Below are 19618 nucleotides of genomic sequence, written 5' to 3' on the forward strand. Positions count from 1 at the left end.
ACGGTTGCGAACGGAGCTCACTTTTCTTCGTCCAAAAAGACACACCAAAAAAACATCCAAATACCCCCATAGTGCTTGTCTGTAATGTCCCTCTTGTATTGAAGCCCCAACATGAGAAATTGTTCCGAAAAAAATTAAATAAGTATATGTTTTAAGCTTGTTTGTAGCGGAAGCTCCCAGTGTTGCTCTGCCGGAATCTCGCGCGATTTGTGGAGCCGTGAACTATTCCTTTAAACATCTCCAGTGTCTTTCCTAAAAAATGTTGTAGTTTGAAGGGACTGCATTTTTGACAGCAAAGTAAGACTGTTAGAACAGGAAAGACCAAGTAAGAATTAAAGACGTGCTTGCAGAGGAATGGGAAAATATATTTTTCATTTATCACAATAAAAACTTCATATAATAAGTTGAATGTGGTGAATTTCCATCATGAGGATAATTATGAAGAGAGATAATCGTTAATATCTTCACTGTCTACACACTTAAAGATGCTGTGTCGCTGACCGACATAACAGGCACTTAAAAAAAAATTGAATAACATGGAAAAGTTCATTTTATTTATTTATTTCAGTGGCTCAATTGTGATAGATTCATTACACACAGACTGAAATGTATCATGTCTTTATTTCCTTTATTTTATTTAATTTTTTAAAACATGTGTTTATTGTTTTTTCATAAAAGGGTAAACAAACATTTACAGCAGCAGGGTTAACATTCATACAGCTGGCCCTGTAATTTGTAGTTCAAATAAAGTTATTTGACCAACCGTATATTCATACTTAAAGCAGAAGTAAGCGATCCGGTCGTTTTGGCTAATGCTGTGTTCCACGCAGGCTTTTGAAACCGTAAATTACAGCTTCAAGTCACGACTTACGACTTTGTAGCGTTCCAGGCAACCCACTCATGTTTTTCCGGCCTGTTTTACCTGTGAAAGTCACTATAACGGCCACTCCTCCGACCCGTGAACTCGTACCAGATCGAACTGGTACGACTTCACAGGTCGGAAAAACACGAGTTACGGATTGCCTTGAACGCACCATAACGTCTTGTCAGCCGATGGAGTTAGCAGCCCCCGCCCTCGTCATGGATCTATTGGTCCTCGTCCCTACGTCACCACATTCACGCGCATCCCTTGGCTGTACACACAGCCCTTCATGCCGTTCTCTCTCCTCATTGGATAAAGGTTGTAGGATACGAGAAAAGTTTTCTCCTCGGCTCAGAGCAGAGCGACTGACAGACCCGTGTTTCCGTCCAAACACTCTATGTAAGTGATTGCTGTCGGAAGATATAACTATTTAAGAATTATATTAACACAAAAATATCGCTTACTTCTGCTTTAACTGACGACGATACACAACCTGTTGCCCAGATTAAACAGAGATCATGCTTGCAGAATACTCTCCACCCCTCAATCACTGTTGAAACAGACCACAGCATGTCTGAGTAAAAAAAAAACCTTATCAAGGTGAAAAGGTAGCTGCAGGCAAACAAAAAAAACTCCTATGTAACCCTCTGCATTGCAATACAAATTTCCTCTAACACTGTCAACAAAAAACAAAATAATACAAAAATATACTACATACTCCAATGATTGCTAAAAAAATATATTTCCTTTAATTTAAATGATTATGGCTTACATTTAATGAAAACCCAAATTTCAGTAAATCATAAAAACAGAATATAGTGAAAAAGTTCACTCTTGTTTCCAAATGGTGTAACTCTAATTAGGCAATTAACTCAAAACACCTGCAAAGGTTTCCTGGCTACACTATCATGGGGAAGACTGACCTCCTCACCTGTACAGTCTTGTATTGATTTATTTTGAAGTTCCACAAGGGGGCGCTTCCGTCTTTCCACCAGCTTTCCACTCACCCCCAAAACGATAAACCTGCAACTATGGCTAAACTATGACCTTTCTCAAGAAAATTCAACCAAAGACAGTTATGAATTGTCGAATATTGTGGACTCCAAAACAAACCACCGTCGGACAGAGAAATGCCCACCTGCAGGACGTGATGGAGGAAGACGTCGACCCTGAGGGTGCCACTCCTCCATGAAGAGCCCTCCATGTAGCATTGCTCCACGTTTTCCAGGTAAAAGAAACTACTGTTACTTTTGGCTGTCGTTACTTTAAGTAACGTACTTGAGTGTTGGTTAAGGGTTTATAAACCGTTTTTGGTTAAGGTATGCTAACGTTGGTGCTGTGTGGCAAACTTCATGTCATGTGACGTTTACGTACATCATTTTATGTAGCTAACGTTAGCTGTGAGGCTAAACAGTGAATTAGCTTCTTCTCGCATGGTGTCGCAGTTTCCGGTGAAATGGTCTCAGTTTTCTGCATTTGTTAACCGTGATATTTCGGCCACTACCCATGAGAAACAGCTCAAAATCAATTAGACATCATTATTAGTTTATTGCATGTACACTTACAGTAATATGGCTGTGCAGGTATTTGGCAACTACAACTAAACAGGTGTGATCACTTCCTACAAGTCCCACAAGTCTTACTCTTTTTTAAGTGGTAAGAAGTACTGGTTAAGGTTAAAACCTATTAAAACTTAGTTCTAAATATAACTCTGGTGAGTGACATAAAGTCTCTTTGAGACAGAAACCCCCTTTCACTGCAACACCAGGAGCTGGATGAATCATAGGCTACACTACTTTGTATGGTAGTTAGGCTAAGTGCTCCCTCTATTAATATTATGGAAAAAAATAGCATTTTTTTTCTCAACAGCTTCCAGGTCATATGACCTATAGAATGCCGAAGCGGAAGCAGCCCCATGGGTCCTCAATTCGAAAAAAGTCTCCATACAAATGAACGGGACTCCAAGATTTATTTCGTGATCCGTTTGAATTGTGCCATGACAAAAAAATATGTCCTCTACCTGTTTAAAACATCACGTTTCATGCCGAGAAATCAGCAGTTTGTTGTAAACCTATTGTAAAATAAAATTCCAAAGAGTCCGTAACCAGAAAGACTACAGGTCACGTAGGTAGGTTCTCAACCTTGGGGTCGGGACCCCATGGTCGCCTGAAATGTCTAGTAATTGATTTTTAAAAAATTACTAATTATTAATTACTTTTTTAAATTATGATTAAAAACACCACACACAATCTTAACAACTGTATTCTATACTTTCTTGAATATAAATCGTGTTATAATAAAATGCAGCATATAAAAATATCTGAGCTGGCGCATCTTGATTGACGGGGTCACCAGAAATTTGTGATGTGAAAATGGGGTCACGAGCCTAAAAGGTTGGGAACCACTGGCGTAGGTGACGTCACACACCAAATGCCGCCCTATCCCGTGTCAGTTGGTGACGTATTTTTTGTGGGACACCAGATTTGTAGTCCGCAGAGCGTCGTCACACAAAATACATTCTTCTGTTGCCGTTTTACGATAAACTGCTGATTTCTCGGCATGAAACGTGATGTTTTAAACAGGTAGAGGACATATTTTTTTGTCATGGCACAATTCAAACGGATCACGAAATAAATCTTGGAGTCCCGTTCATTTGTATGGAGACTTTTTTCGAATTGAGGACCCATGGGGCTGCTTCCGCTTCGGCACTCTATTGACCCCAAACCAGTGCAGGACCATAGTGCTACACGTGCTGTGACCCTGTGACCTCTTTTTTTTTTTTTTTTTTTTTTTTTTACACCATAGTGCTACACGTGCTACGTGACCTTTTTTTTTTGCATTTTAACACTCCTTGCGTATTTTTTTATACATTTCTAATACATTTCTTAATGTAAATGTGAGAGTTTTAGCTCAACAGCTTCCAGGTCATGAGACCTATTGACCCCAAACCAGTGCAGGACCATACTGCTACACTTGTTTTATGGTATTTTAGTGCTACCGCTATTTCATGTCAATTATTTAATGGAAGTTTATCATTTCTGACAATGACTGACAGTTTTAGATTATAAGCTTTATGATGAACATGTCTAAATTCAAGATACCACTTCAGGTCAGTGGTGTGGTGTGGACGCTAGGAACCTATAAGACATTTCCGGTATAATTATGACATTACATTATCAATTTACGACATGCCCATGGTAGGCTGTATAACTATATATAAAATGTGGTGATCTCAAGTTTTTGCAGTCATAAATTATGGCAATCAGTGGTTAGCACTCTCACTTCTCAACAAGAAGGTTCTGGTTTGAGCTCCTGGGCCTGGGGCCTTTCTTGGTAAAGTAGTGAGTTCTCTCATAGACATGCACACTAGGTTGATTGGTGATCCTGAATGTGTGAGGTTGTTCGTCTCAAATGTAGGCTCTGTGATACACTGGCGACCTGTCCAGGGTGTACCCCATATGTCCCACTGTTAGGGATGTAACGATGCTTCGTGAGTCGATTAAAAATCGATACTTTGCGTGACGACTCGCATCGGTGAAAATAAAAAAAAATTGCGATGCGTGAGAACAAAGTCTCTGGTGAGAAGTAGCTTACATTATCTCAAAAGTCACTGGTTGATTCATTTGTTCGACACCAGACGCCGCCGCCACGCACACATACCAATTCACTCTCTTTTCTCTCTCTATCTCTCTTGTCCCTCTGTGCTACACCCCCACCCCAACCCCAATCGTATCGTGAACAAAAAATCGTGAATCGAATCGAATCGTGAGTTGAGTGAATCGTTACATCCCTACCCACTGTGTCTGCTGGGGTTGGCTCCAGCCCCCCTGTGTCCCTGGACAGATAAGTGGTTTAGACAATAGAGATGATTGTACTGTAGGCGTCAGCTATTGGGGATCTGAGAGACTGAATTCAGTTTGACCTGTGCTTAACTTTGCTACAGGTGCTACACTTTTGCATTGTTTTATATGAACTCTAGAACTATCTTCTTTTTTTTTTGTCTGTTTGAGCTGGCAGAAGTAAACATTTAAAACCACTGTATGTCTTGGAGTAATCAGTTCATTTTATTCACTGAAAGGCAAATGTGTCACAGGCTGTTATTTTATTCAACTTTCACATTATTAGTTTGTCGTGATTTTGTTCATGAATCTGTTGACATTAAATATAGCAAAGCAACACTCTATTAAACTTATTCCTGAAATGAAATCTTTTTTAATGGCTAACATCAGACTAATGCGTTTTGTCATATAAGCCTTTATCTGAGCTTCCTCTTGACCTATTTTTTGGATTACGTTTCTTTGGAGTGCTGCCTCCTCTTTTATTTCATGGATTCGCTGGAAGCCACTTAGCAGTTTCTGGCAGCGCATCCATTCAAATTAGGGGATGTGGTGAGACGTAGTGTACCGGCTATGCATTTTCAATATATAGATTTATATTTTATGCCATCAAGTTGGTTGTATGTAATGGTGTGCTGGAGTATGAGCTGCATCTTGAAGCTCCTTCTTAATCATAAGGAATGGTTTAATTGCATCCTAGTATTTTGAACATGGAAGACATCTCAATAACTCAGTTTTGACTTTGCTGTTCCGATAATTCTTCAAATCGTGTATGTGGCAGAGTTTGTTTATGACGAAGAACGTTTTTACCAACCAGGTTTATGTCTTCAGCATTCTGTGAGATCCATTTCCAACAACTTTTTACCATTGATGTGTAGTCTGGTCAAAGCGGCAGCTAGTTAAGAAGGTAGGAGATACCCACTGTCCCCACCAACACATCCCAGCTCCAGACAAGACGAGATATTCTGGATGTACCTCAGGGCCTCATATCATTTCCCCTTTTAACCAGCTCATGTTTACCAAGAGGAGCAACAGTTTTTCTCTGAGCTTCCTCTCACACTTGATCTACTGTATGAGGGTGAGCCCAGCCACCTAACAGAGGAAACCCATCACAGCCACTTTGATTTGTGCTTTCACACTTTCTCTGGTCAGTAGGTTAGGGGTGAAACATGGGCTGCTGGCTCAGCTCTTTAACCACAACGGTCTGGTGCAAAGCCCACTTTGCTGATGCACCTGGTGAATCTGCACCAGTCTGTGGAATGACTTAAGTAAATATTAAGCAGAATGTGTATTACATCCATAATTAAGTCATTATCATGGATATTTACAGTGAGACGCACGACAACACATTCATATCTAAAGCCGCTTTTGGCCTTAACATCACAAATTTTGAGACTCATCTCAGTTGGGACATGTCTTGACTTCAAGAGGAACTATGCAGGATTTTGACCTTAATTAAACAGCTTCAGAGTAATTGTGGTGGTTAAATGATCTGTTACAGGGAGAATGGAGGCTCTCTGCCTTCCACCTAGCGTCTCTTGGCCGAAAACCAACTTTGCAAGATCAGCACCGCCGACCCAGTGTCCCAGATCTCATCTCTCTCTCTCTTGTTTATGAGAGATAAGACTATACAAATTGTAAAACATATTTGATATAACATTATCCACCACTCCATGGATTGCTTTCTCGCCGGCTTAGGTGAAAACAAATGCGCATGGCCAGGAGGAGGGTTAGCAAAGCTGTGAAAAAAACAAAAAACATACTTCAAAGTTTTCTGACCTGAATATAGAGTCTAGTTACCTGTCGCTGAAAAGGGTTTTTGATTTGATTTTGTTTTCCTGTGTTACAGACAACATACTGCATTTTAACGGCTCTCAACCATCATTAGTATTCATTAGTCATAATATTAGTGACACCACAAATTCACAAGAGATAAACATGTCAGTAAACAAAGGAAGTTTTCTCCCTGTTACATGTCTGTTTATGGAGAATCAATTTCACTATTAAAATAAAAAATGTAATTTCACGCATAGAAACAGCTAATTTCTCGTGTCAACATTTTAGCTTTTTGTTCAAAGCAACATGCCATGTTTTGTTGGTACACCTAAGCTGCTGTGAAACAGTATTAAATCTTTAATTGATTGCTTTGGACTTAATAACAAAACCCCACAAGACTGTTCCTATGCTTGTAAAACACTTGAGTAAATACTGAGGTACATTCTGTGTACCTTTTTATCATTTGTTCTGTCAGAGTATTAGATTTGATTTCCAAGCATATTTATCTTGTAATTCTACTAATCAACCTTAAAATGAGAGTCTGACAGAGACAGTACAATTAATTTATGGCTTCCTGGAGCTGAGACACATGCAGACACACAAACAAGACACACGCTCAAAGAGGTATGAGGAATTGTTTTCAATCGGTTTCGCTAACCAGATTAATGAAACAGGTTGGCACGCGGCCTTGACTGATCCACATGTCAGAACATCACAAAACAGTAAAATAACTAATAAAAAAAACATTAGCTTTTTGTATATTCACCACTTGTTTTTGTTTTTCCCTTAATTTCCATTAAACTGAGTGATGCACAGGCGTGGTAAATTGTTTAATGTGCTCTCACCATATCCATGAGCATATTGACATGTGCTAAGCTAACTGCACTCATTTAATCTCATTATGACTCTGCGAGATGCTCCACTGGAACCAAAAAAAACCCCCACGCAAACTTCCACAGACTGCATATTACTATGCAGGAAAATTAGAATAATCCTCAGCGTTTTTCATTATGCATGAATTAGCGGCCGCTAATGACAGAATCCTCTCTGTTTGTCAGATATGTTGTCAACATTAATAATACTGCAGCGAGCTCTCACAGAATGGGATGACACGCAGCATTCAGGGGCCTGTCAGACGTGATGTTTTTGACAAGTGACACGTTCCTGGCATCGACTGTGGGCTCAGACACAAGGCTGCTAGTTAGTTAAACAGGTGGAGGATTTTTCTAGTAGAATTAGTCATCCTTGCTTGCAGCCATGCTATACAACTATTTTCACTTGGTACAAGAACCATTAAGTACTTTCTTGAACAGTCGACTGTGTCGCCAATAACCACGTACACAAACGCCCCCTCCTGCCTGCTTTGGAAAATGGATTATCTTGTTTCACTTTGCTTCCTATCACAAGGACGAGAATACTCTCATTTTTGGTCCCTTAAATGTTTCATGAATTGCATGGAGAATATAATGTAGCTACAGAACACAAGGACTTGGCCTTTACTGCTAACACAGTCAGCTCAGCTGCTACATAAACCTCTTGATATCTGTAGGATGAAATGTTGCACACTGGACTGTACAGACACTCATATTTAATTACAATATTATAATATTAATATTATTATAATATATTTTCTCATCTAGAGTATAGGCCTACTCTGTCATTTAAATGAATAACGTAGATAGTTTCTTACTTTTGAAAGTGACTTAATCATGTGCCAGGACTGGTTTCACAAAGACATTTTAGCTCGGCCTTTAGTTTTATTTCGGTCTTAGTTTTGGTCATTAGACTATTTCACTAAAATAAATATGGACTAATTTTGCCAAAACATTCCAAACCCTACTGTCAGGCTAACTTTAAGACCTGGTTTTTTCCAAGTAAAATATCCTTACAATAACTGAACATTTCTGGTTGGACCCGAGCGATTGAAGGCACTGGTCAGCCATAATCTTTTTTTTTATTTTGAAAAGTCTTTATTTACCAGGAATTAATTGTTCCATACTAGTCAAGAACTGAACTGCTTTGTGTCTGTCATTGTGAAACAGGCCCCAGAGGACAAGTTCTGTCTCTGCATGATTAAACATGTACAATGTTAATTTGACATCTCGTGTGTAAGTCAATGTAGGGTGTGAAGAAAACATTTAGAGTAGGGGAAACAAGGTTGAGCTGATTCTACCACCCAGTCCCTTAACTTATCGTCAGCATGTTGTGTTGTGTTGTGTTGTGTTGTGTTGTGTTGTGTAGTGTAGTGTAGTGTAGTGTAGATGAGATTTCATAAGAGTTGTTTGTGGATTGTGGGGAATACGTGTAAAAGTTAAAGGGTACAGTTTGGTGCCACAATCAATTTATTGACACAGTTAAACAATTTCAGAGGCGTTAACTGTCAACATTGAAAATGTTTCTTTTTTTAAACTTGAGAACCATTTACTTTTCTGTGAGCTTTGGGCTTAATCTCATGATGTTCCTTGCCTGAGGAAGGTTAGATGACCAAACAGTCCCAATGACAAAGGTCATGTGATGCCAGTTAGGCCAACTCCATTTGCAGAGGAATACTATGAGACAGTGACAGAGCTCCAGAAAACAGAGGAAAAGAGAGGCTTCCTCCAGTGACTCCATCACTGCCCATACTTCAGCTGAAACACTGAATGGATAATATTCCTATTTTGTATTACTTGTATTACAAATGTTTCCAACTGTGTGAAATCACTGGAGGAAGGACTTCAAGGCATCTAAGTATCAATGGTTGACTTTCAAGTAGGAGGATTGTTTTCATGAGGTCTTCAGGTGCATGCACAGCTGCAGTGCTATGGCTGTAGGTCTGTTTCATGTGATCCAAACGAGCAGTTCTTCAGTCTGTCTTTGACTTTAACTCTTAAATAAATCCAGTCACCATCCATCACCGGCTTGCCCACTAGCACATGGCAGATTACTCAGCCAGTTTCCAGTGCCAGTGCCAAACAGTGGTGACCTTCCAGTCAGGAGAGGCTCCCCTCGTCAGCTCTCGGTGGAATCTGAAGTGAAGAGACAGACAGACATGTTGAACAGAAGCTTTTTCAAAATGAACAACCTCTCATAATGATGTTTATCATGCAGAGCCAGGCTCTCCTCTATTGCAAATGTTCAACAACTACAAAAGAGCATCTTATATTCTCAGTAGCACAAGTTTCTTTAAAGTCTAGAAGATAAAGGCTAACTAACTAGCTAACACTGACATTCAAACTAAGTTTTGCTTCTTGTTTCACCTTGAAAATAATGAGGTTATGATTGTGGAAATGGCTTCCTTACTCCGTCAGACTGTTTGCTAGCCTTTGGGATAACATTTCAAGTGTAACAGGCTTTCTCAAAAGGGATTTTAAGACCTGAAACAATGGGAGGGAGAATCTGGCCAACTAGATAGGTGGGCATTTGGTAGAGTAGACCCCACCGTGTGGTCCAACAACTAACTGGATTACTGATAGGAAACGGAAAGAGGCTTTAACTGTTACATGCATACTGGGAGTGGAATTATTTCTTCTTCCTTTTCCTTGCAGCTGCAGAACAATTCAGTGGGTCTTTAAACTAAAAATCAGAGCCACTGAAGTGGCAGTAACAGAATTTCACACACTCAGGACTAAACTGTCATCAGCTTGTTGAAATAGGGGCTTTTTGTTGATTGGATGGGCTTCAATATGTCAGTGTCCCTTGTGGCTTTATTCAGACATGAGGCCATAATACATTGATACCTGCAAAGTGAGAAGTTATGTAGATGTCCATGAAGAAACTTAAAAAACACCTGCCGCCTATTTAATTTCTCACCATTTATTAGTCCTAAAATTCTTACACCTGCTTTCCACAGACAGAGTAAAAACACATCATGGTGTGACATGTCAAACGCTCGTCTCAAAATTCTGAATTTAATCCACGCATGAAAGACAATCTTAGATATAAGACTGAGGCAGCTGGAGCTGTTATTGTTGTGACTATAGATCTGACATCAGGAGAATCTCCTCAACAATATGATGAGATTTTTAGTTAGGTTTCGTTTATGAAGAGCCCATAAAGGTATAATGTGAATTCCCCCCATCTCACGGTGCGGTTGCATATCGAAACGTATTCTTGATGTTGCATTCACGTGAAATCGGGCAGACGTCAGACAAACAAGTGTCTATGTAAACAAGTGGTCCACCAGCACGAGGCAAAACAATACAGGCATGACAATATGTTGTCATGGTGATGTCGTATTGTTTACTTGACCCATGTTTTACCGTCTTTCTCTCGTCGAGTAAAATGACATCCGGTTGGTTTGCCGACGGAGGTCTGCCTGACTGCACCTGAATGCAACGGCCCTGCCTCCATCCTTCCTCACTACACAGTGGTGACAGTTTTAACAGGCACTACCTGGAAAACTTTCTCCCCGAGCCGACAGCTCTGGTGAGTTTCTGTGGTTACCTACGGTCACGTAGACATGAACGTAAAAAATGGCGATGCAACATGGCCGCCTTGGTGCGTCACCCACTTATGTATTTGTAACGACTTGTAACAACTCATTCTAAGTAGGGATGGGCATTTCGAATAATTTTCCTATCCTAATCTTGTCGTAACCGGGTAACCGAATACTGTAATAAAAAAATAAAATTACGTCATGTCTGACGGACAGAGCGCAGCCGGGGCATGAATGCGCTCTGTTCGTCAGACAGTCCACATTACTGACACAGCGTCGTCAGACTAAATATCAGGTGGATAATAAGAGTAGAGACTGGAGTTTAAGATGCACATATGGGGCATACAGTATGTGCATCTTTATGCCGGGGAATAAATGCGCTGCATGCGCTCTGAGCGCTGCCTCGGAGGAGAAAACTTTTTTTTCTTTTTTTTAAAATCATTAGCGGTGCTTATTTATTAGTCCACACTACATTTTGGTGCCTTCGGTCCTCTCTGCCTCGCATCGTTTCAGGAAATAACTGGGAAGGTTTCAGCATGTTTGTAAACGGAAAGCATATTTTCTAACATACTTGATGACACCTGTCGTCTCCCTCCCGACGGTTTACGCCGAGGGAACCACCACAGGATTCATGTGCAGTGTTGTAAGAGGTTTCAAAGTCTGAGGCTCGATCCAAAAACGTTTTTACACAGCAGAAAATCACGTTGCCTGATCCGAAATTGTTTAACACTACAAAAAGCCGAACCATGGGGGCGTCGCGTGGCGTAGTGGTTAGAGCGGGCGCCCCATGTATAGAGGCACAGTCCTTGCTGCAGTCGGCCCCGGTTCGAGTCCCGCGTTGGGCGCCATTTACTGCGTGTTATTCCCCCTCTCTCTGCCTCCCCGTTTCCTGTCTGTCTCAACTGTACTATCCATAAAGGCATAAATGCCCAAAAAATATACTTAAAAAAAAAAAAAAAAAGCCGAACCATGGCATGATAATGTAGTTTGATCCGACACTAGACTGCGCTCTAACTTGCCGTTTTTTAAAACCTAGGTTAACCGGGTAATAAATTCATAACCGGATAGCAGATTGCCTACTCGGGTACCCGGGTACTCGGGTAACCGTGCACATCCCTAATTCTAAGGTACGAGAAAGCTTTCATTTTTATGCGGGTGTGATTCGACTTCAGTGAAATACGTATTTATGAAAGCAATATTTGATTTTTGCTAATAAAAAGCCAAATAAGTTACATACTGGGGCTTTAATAAGGACAAGATGTGCTTCATTTTCCTCTTTGCATGTTTAATCTTGTTGCTGTAGATGTTACATGAACTCACACTTGCTCCATATGTTGTTAGTGTTACAGGCCCGGCCTGGTAAGACCTGCCTCCTGCTGAGTTACGTGCACGACTGCAGATCGTGAGCTCTACCAAAACCATGCAAATGACCTGCAGTCCTGTGCCCCGACCACATCCTGTGCAGACAGTGACTGAGGACTGAAGCTCCTGTTACTCTACTGATGTGCTCTTTCCACTGTGTACACACGCTGTCGTCTCATTTGTGGCTTTTTTTCTTTGTTTTGCTTTTCTTCCAATCACTGCTTCTATTAATACCTCTTACTTTAAAGTGTGTCAGTTTCCACAAGTAAGGACTTAAATATTTGTTGAAACACCAAAATGATCCTTTCCACGTACAGTGAGGTCTGTAAACCAGAGGCCACGTTCCTACTCAGCCTCACTGTGCATTTAAAAAAACATTCAACTCGTCCTCGTCGGCTGTTGTGAAGCTGCAGCTCTGTTACCCACCCAACAAAAACAGACTCACCATATGTTAGAAGGCCTGCAGGTAACTTTGAGCTTTTGCCAACATATAATTATTTCTCCAAGTAAATATTTGTACCTTTTCAGTTGTGATTCAACGCACTCTATATGGGGAAATAAAAGCAAATAGAGATTTTGGCACAGAACATCTGAGCAAATTAATGATCAAAATGAGCTTTAAGCAAAAGGAGCCAGCACACAGACACACACACACACACACCATGTGCGTGCCATGAAATAGATTTGAACATGTCAAAGCTGATTGAGGGAAGATTCGTTGTAATCCACACTTTTGGACCCACAGCTTGTTTGTGATACGTGTGCAGATGACAAGCTTAGTGCTTACTCATAAACAGCAGTTGCGATTTTCTTTTGTGTAGTGCCGTCTTCACCAGGGGCCACTTTGAAGATCTTGGTGCCCTCGGGGTCGTCAGGGCCCTCGTGTGTTGACAGGAGCCAGAACCTCATGACGATGAAGCAGAAGTTTCTACCTACGCAGAGAAAAACAGAACCAGAGTTAGCAGGTCAGCAACATTACATACAGCCACACATTCATACCCGCTAGCTGGCTTTTACATTTGATCTACAGTAGGGCTGGGTATTGTTGAGAATCTCACGATTCGATTCGATTTCGATTCATTAGGTCACGATTCGATTCGATATCGATTCGATTCGATATTGATTGAAATGCTTCGATATCGATTCAGTATCAAGCAGAAATACACAAATAAGAGTACCAGATTTTTTTTTTTTAAATAATTATTTGTTTAGTTTCATGCCTTATGAACAGCCATAGTATAACTCATAGCATAACAAAATATGACACTGCTTTAACACTGAACTACAGTGCAGCTAAATTTAAATTAGGCTATGTGTTACTTTCCTCTTGGAAAATAACTCATAACATTTTGAGTAATAAAACAATACAAAACAATATTATTAATAATAGCCTACTGCACAACTGAAAATATTGTAGCGACCCCGCAGTAATGTTCTTGTTATGATGTTTAAGTTATGTGATTTCTGACTGACTGTCAATGTGTATGGTACGGGCAGGTGGGATGAGAAACTGAGGGGCTGGGGTGAGTGTGAGGAAGACAGAGTCCTGTCTGTGTGTAGGTGAGTGAGTGAGGAGGAGCAGAGGAAGAAGTGAGAGCAGCTGTCAGATAAGTTTGTGTTATGTTGTTGACTTGTCGTCGGGTCTGACGCTACAATATCAATAACAACGTGTGCTTAACACAAGGGGGCAGTTGTCGGTCTGACTTTAGCTTTTTCGCGGCACGGAGAAATGCGCATCTGGTGGCTCAACCTGGTCAGTGGGTGCTTGAGCACCGGAGCACCCACGGAATCGGCGCCTATAAATACAAAATTAATCCCCACATCTGCTTTCCCGTCCGTACAGCGCGAATCACACGAGGGTGTTGCTCGCAGCGCCCCCACTGGCCAGGGGCTTGAATCGATTCAGAAGATTGCTGAATCGATATTGAATTGCAGAGAAAAGAATTGCAATGCATTGCTGAATCGATATTTTTACCCAGCCCTAATCTACAGTATCTCTGTGGATGAGTGTTACCTGTAGCTGCAGATCACTAAAGTGTTTCAAAACTCAGATATGTAAGAGGCTGTCTGATTTGATATGATTTAACTGTAGAGCCTCTGCTGCTCCTCTCTCTTCAGCCTGGCATTTAGCTGCACTTTGTACAAAAAGAGTTCAACATGTGAAGATCTAACCTCTATCTGAGCACTGGTCAGCTGAGCCAGAGCTCAATGGGTGTGGAGCTGCACAGCTGTAGCAGCCTGTGTTTTATAACGGCAAGAAAAAAAGCCCTAAAAAACATAGTTGATCATCCTTTCAATCGCAGATAGAGGATCACATTGCTGATCGGCACAAGCCTAGTCACAGACATTCAATAGAGCATTATAATCTTCATTGTAATCTTATCAGTTAACGGTTATTAATCGGTTAATGAGCGTCCACTTCTGTTTGTGAACGTTATCGTCTGCTGTTCGTGTTTGCGTAAATTGTGTAAAATACGTTATCAACAACAACTCAACGGTATGTTGTACGTGTCGACTTATTTATGTCACCGACATAATCGATTAATCGGGACAGCCCTAGTAGCAACCGAATGGATGATAAAATAAAAAATACTAGCTCTGTAACTCAGGTTGTGAGTGTGCCACGTCCTATTTGGGAGGATGGCAGAACAGTTTATGACCTTCAACAAACCTGAACTCAGCAGTGGAGCTGTTGATTTTCTCAGGTGGTGAAAGACTTGGACTGACCAACACAGAATACATATTTCAACTCAAGTGTTCTGAAACTTTGTTGCAACGTCCACTCTACCACATTTCAATTTGCAGCATGTCTCTTCTGCTACATACTGTATCCTGGCTCACCAGTCTGTGTTGAGTGATACATGACCTTGTCATTTGTCTTTAGCAGCTGTTGTGCAGACAAATTCAGTAGATTGATACAACTGTCCTTTGCTTCTTGTTTGCAGTATCTGTATCTATAACAGCAGAGTAATCGGTCTACTTCCTGTTCACAGCAGAATGGCCAGTTAATGTGAATAGGATGTTTTTTCATGAGTGGTAGTTATGGGCAGAGTTTAGTGTGGATATGGTCGTTTGGGTAGTAGTGGTGTGGATGTTAAAGCAGATATCAGCTTCACGGCCGTTTCGGCTAATGCTGCGTTCAAGGCAGGCTTTTGAAACCGTAAGTTACAGCTTCAAGTCACAACTACGACTTGGTAGCGTTCCAGGTAACCCGTAGCTCGTGTTTTTACCATCCTGTTGTCTGTGAAAGTTCCCTATAACGGCCACTCGTAACTTCCGACCCGTGAACTCGTACCAGATCGAACTGGTATGACTTCACAGGAAGGAAAAACACAAAGTACGAGTTTCTTTGAACGCACCATGAGTTAGCAGCCCCCGCCCTTGTCAGGCATCAATTGGTCCTCGTGCTACGTCACCACATTCACGCGCATCCCTTGGCTGCACACACAGCCCTTCATGCCGTTCTCTCTCCTCATTGGATAACACTTGTATCCCACAAGGAAAATTTTCTCCTCGGGTTACAGCAGAGCAGAGTGACGGAGAGACTTGTGTTTAGGCTGAAATACTTCATGTAAGTGATTGCTGACGGAAAATAGGACTATTTAGGACTTATATTAACAAAAACATTCCACTGATATCTGCTTTAAGACTACTTACCATACTGATCAAAGACGACAGACACGTCTTCTGGAAGTATAAATATAATATCATCCATTGTGATGGCCAGCTGCTGCCTCTGAGCAGTGGAGAGAGACCCACACGTCTTCTCAACATATTCAACCATCTGGAAGATCAAGAAAGACCAGTCAAATCAGAAACTGACCGGGTGAATGGATTATATTTGATACATGGTTGATCATGAGAATGTGACTTTGGACCTAAAGTTGTAAAGATTTTACCACACTGTTGAACTGTCAGATAGTAGCTGTGTCATTATTACAATGTGAGGAGTCTATTATAGACATCACATGTTTATATTCATTAGAAATTCCATAGTAGCTCTCAGGGAGGACAGGCAATGGCAATACATAGCTTGTTTTCCTTGTGCATGTTTTGTTACCTCATTGGACAAGATCCCCCTCAGTTCATGGTATGTTCCACGGGACATCACGTTGGACACATGGACCAGAGCCTGGGACAGATGAGGAACGAGACAGGTGTTTATTCACCTGCCAGTGCAGGCCTGTTTGTGGGCCGCACTGATTGTGGTAACTTTGATGCTTTAGTGGGAACATTTTGCCTTCATCTTTGTCTAAGCTAAGTAATAACAGTAATAACATCAACTACAAAACCAGTGATGTCTGTAAGTTCCATTTGGTTACTGCTCTGGAGCTTTTTTTTTTTCCTTTTTCTTTTTTTTTTAATATATGAAACATTCTTCACCAATACCAATTTGTCCAGATATTGAAGACTTGAACTTTTTAGCCAGTCCAGTTATATTAACATCTACAATCACTCCTGCTGAAGATCAAACGCCCCAGAACAGCCCCTTCATGCCAGGTTTACTATCAAGAACAGGTTTCATCCCAGTTGCAAGTACAGCTGTTTTGCATATTTTCTATAACCTTCCTCCAGCTTCTCATCTTTCTTAAGTTTGACCTCTCAACCCTGTTGCAAGTGTCACAACATCAGTGCCCCCCCTGTCATTTACATTTGAAGAATCTGAAGAAACTTTCAAACATGTGGCTCTTGAACAGAATAAAAGATGATTCTTATTATTATACTGTATTAGATGCAACAATATTCAGCAGAGGCCTGTTAGTAACTCTGTCTGCAGTTACCTGTTTGACTCCTCTGTGAAACTCCTCGGAGTTTACGTCTAACTCAAAGTACAGCTCGATGAGGAGCATGGTGACTTTACACCGGATCCATGTAATCGGGTCCGGGATGCCAACCACCGAGATGTCGGGCTTACGGCCGGAGCTCCCCGCCGGTTCGTCGGCTCCGGGCTGGGAGCTGAACAGTCTGTGTCTCTGACCCACGAACACGAGCCTCCGCCTGCACAATCTCCGGCACTGCGCTGCGGGTTCTCCGGAGTAAGGGCGCGCAGGACGAACACACACCCCCGCCCACTGCCGGTGCTCGACCGGCTGCCTGCTGCAGCTCGGGCCGCTCGTTGAGGCGCAGAGCCCGGGCTTGCACGCCGCGAGGCCGCCGAGCTGCCGGCATGCAGCGAGGCTGGCGATCCGCTGCATCAAAGCGAGCAGGACGCGGCGGTAGAAGCGGCGTGTGACCCGGGGACCGGGGCTGAAACAGCCTCCATTGTCACAGCTGCCTTTAGGTAACCTTATGCAACTCACCCCATGCTTTACCCATAATCCTTATGGCGCACACGACGTACACACACATGACTGCTGCCTTCCGGTGCAGTTGGGAATGTAGAAACCATCCGCTGGTGCACTATTTCGCTTATTAATAGAATTTAGCTGCATTTTCACCTGAAAGAAAAATAGCAATGTTTTTTCTTAAAAAAATGTATATAGGCCTAGGCCTATTTCTTTTTCATTAACAAATCTATAGGCTACGTTGATCACAGGTGTTTGATTATTGGATTGCTATTGCTCCAAAACACCTGCAAACTCATCTTCCTTCAGGATAATGAAAAGGTTGATGTCTCTGAAGTCACTGTGTATGAGTGTATATTTGGCAATTTTCTTTTATCAAAAACAAATCTTTGCATTGCAGTTAAAGCCATTTTAAAAGTAACAGCCATCATGTGCCATCAGCCAAGCCGTGGACAGTCTCCCCCAGCAGCACATAACCTTGTAGCCAACTGTAGGCTATTTCATTTCAAGTGGTGTTTACACTGAGTCTTTTATAAATGTGTTTGGCGGAACTTTGTCGGGAACTGAGTGCACTTAAAGGCAGCAGAGTGGCTTTACTCATAGAATCCAGTAGAGGGAGATAAATATCCATTTATAGGCTGTCTCATGTCGTGTGTGTGTGCGTGTGTGTGTCTGCGTGTTGTAAAGTATGACAAAAACTACAAAACAAACTGTCTGTGCGTGAATGTATTATTACCCCCCCCCCCCCCCCCCCCCCCCCCCCACACACACACACACACACACACACACACACACACACACACACTCCAACTAAGTAGAGAAGCAGTTGTTCCTACGGGCCAGCAGTTTCCGCCCAGGCTTTGTTTTCTGCGCAGGTGCCTAAAATGATTGTGCGAAAATGTGAAATTTGATCAGCAGACCAAAACATCATTAAGTCCCCGCTGTTCCCGGTGATTACAGGTCAGCGCCGTTTTCCCGTCGCTCCCTCCTCTCCTCTCTCCTCTGCACGCGCGCACACACTACACGCACGCGGCAGACACCTGCGCGCGGCCCCGCCCACCTGAAGTTCTCTCCCAAACTAATTTTATTTATCAATAATTAGCAGCGCAGCACTTGGTTATTTGAGATTGCGCTCAGACACGGAAACCTTTCCGGGATGTATCATAGTAATTACGCGTGTCAGCTGAGAATGCTTTTACATCTGCGAGTGGAATGGAGCAGAATATTAACGACCCCACCGCTCTGGATGGGATTAATTGTCGGGGAATCTGCAGACAAACATACAAGTGAGAAGAGTTAGAGACTAGGCTGCTGTTTATTACACCACAATCAAGATTTCTAACCAGGTTTAGAGCCAGGAGGAGGAGGAGGAGGAGGAGGAGGAGAGAGATGGAGTGAAGAAGAAAGACAAATGGTAACAAAAGAAACTTTGGATAAGTTCAGTAAAATCAGCTCTGAAAAAATAATCAAACTGTCGTAGTTTGATTAATCAAGACTAAATTTGCACAAATGTAGTTTCATACACATAAAAATGATGAAACTCTGGAGGATTTTGATGTAGTGTTTTTATATGACAGGACCTCAAAGTAGTTTATCATGTCATGTGACCTTCCTTGAGTTGAATTGTAGTCTACTTGAAACATTTGGTCCCCTTTAGGCTCCTGTCAACTCTGTGAAGTGTCTTGTGAAGAAGTTGTCAGTCAGAGCTCAGTATGAGAACAAACAGATCATATTAAAAGCAGTAGGTCAGAGCAGCCGGGCTGTGGCTCCCACTGATGACGCATGCACAGGGCGAGACACTACAGGCAAACACACTCTGATCAGTTTTGAGATTTTGGGCTATTTTTCTTCAGTAACATATTTTCTTTCAGAAAAGTGTAAAGAAATTGTAGAAAATCCACATTGCGGTGGTTATTTAACTTCATTTTGTCTCTTTCATCAGTAGATTTCTCCTAAATTCACCAAAAGTGAACATGCTACCGTGGCCTGTTGTCTGACCCATGTCATGTCAGATATCACTGTAAAGCAGTTATGCAGGTTCCGAGTTATTTCTTCTGTATCAGCAACCAATCGTAAAAGT

At 41.7% G+C, this 19618-nt stretch overlaps 1 protein-coding gene across 1 annotated transcript; it reads right to left on the reverse strand.

Annotated features, from left to right (window-relative positions):
* Window positions 1-8855: 8855 nt before the first annotated feature.
* LOC310998890 (m-AAA protease-interacting protein 1, mitochondrial) lies at window positions 8856-17569 on the reverse strand (the record flags this gene model as incomplete). The annotated part of the gene is given in 7 exon segments (XM_083989141.1): window positions 8856-9482; window positions 13041-13185; window positions 15911-16037; window positions 16314-16385; window positions 17035-17483; window positions 17486-17531; window positions 17534-17569. Coding segments are annotated over 7 exon segments (960 nt in total). The 3' UTR covers window positions 8856-9397.
* Between the last annotated feature and the right edge of the window lie 2049 nt (window positions 17570-19618).

Source organism: Trachurus trachurus, assembly GCF_905171665.1.
Source record: "Trachurus trachurus genome assembly, chromosome: 16".
Taxonomy (NCBI): domain Eukaryota; kingdom Metazoa; phylum Chordata; class Actinopteri; order Carangiformes; family Carangidae; genus Trachurus; species Trachurus trachurus.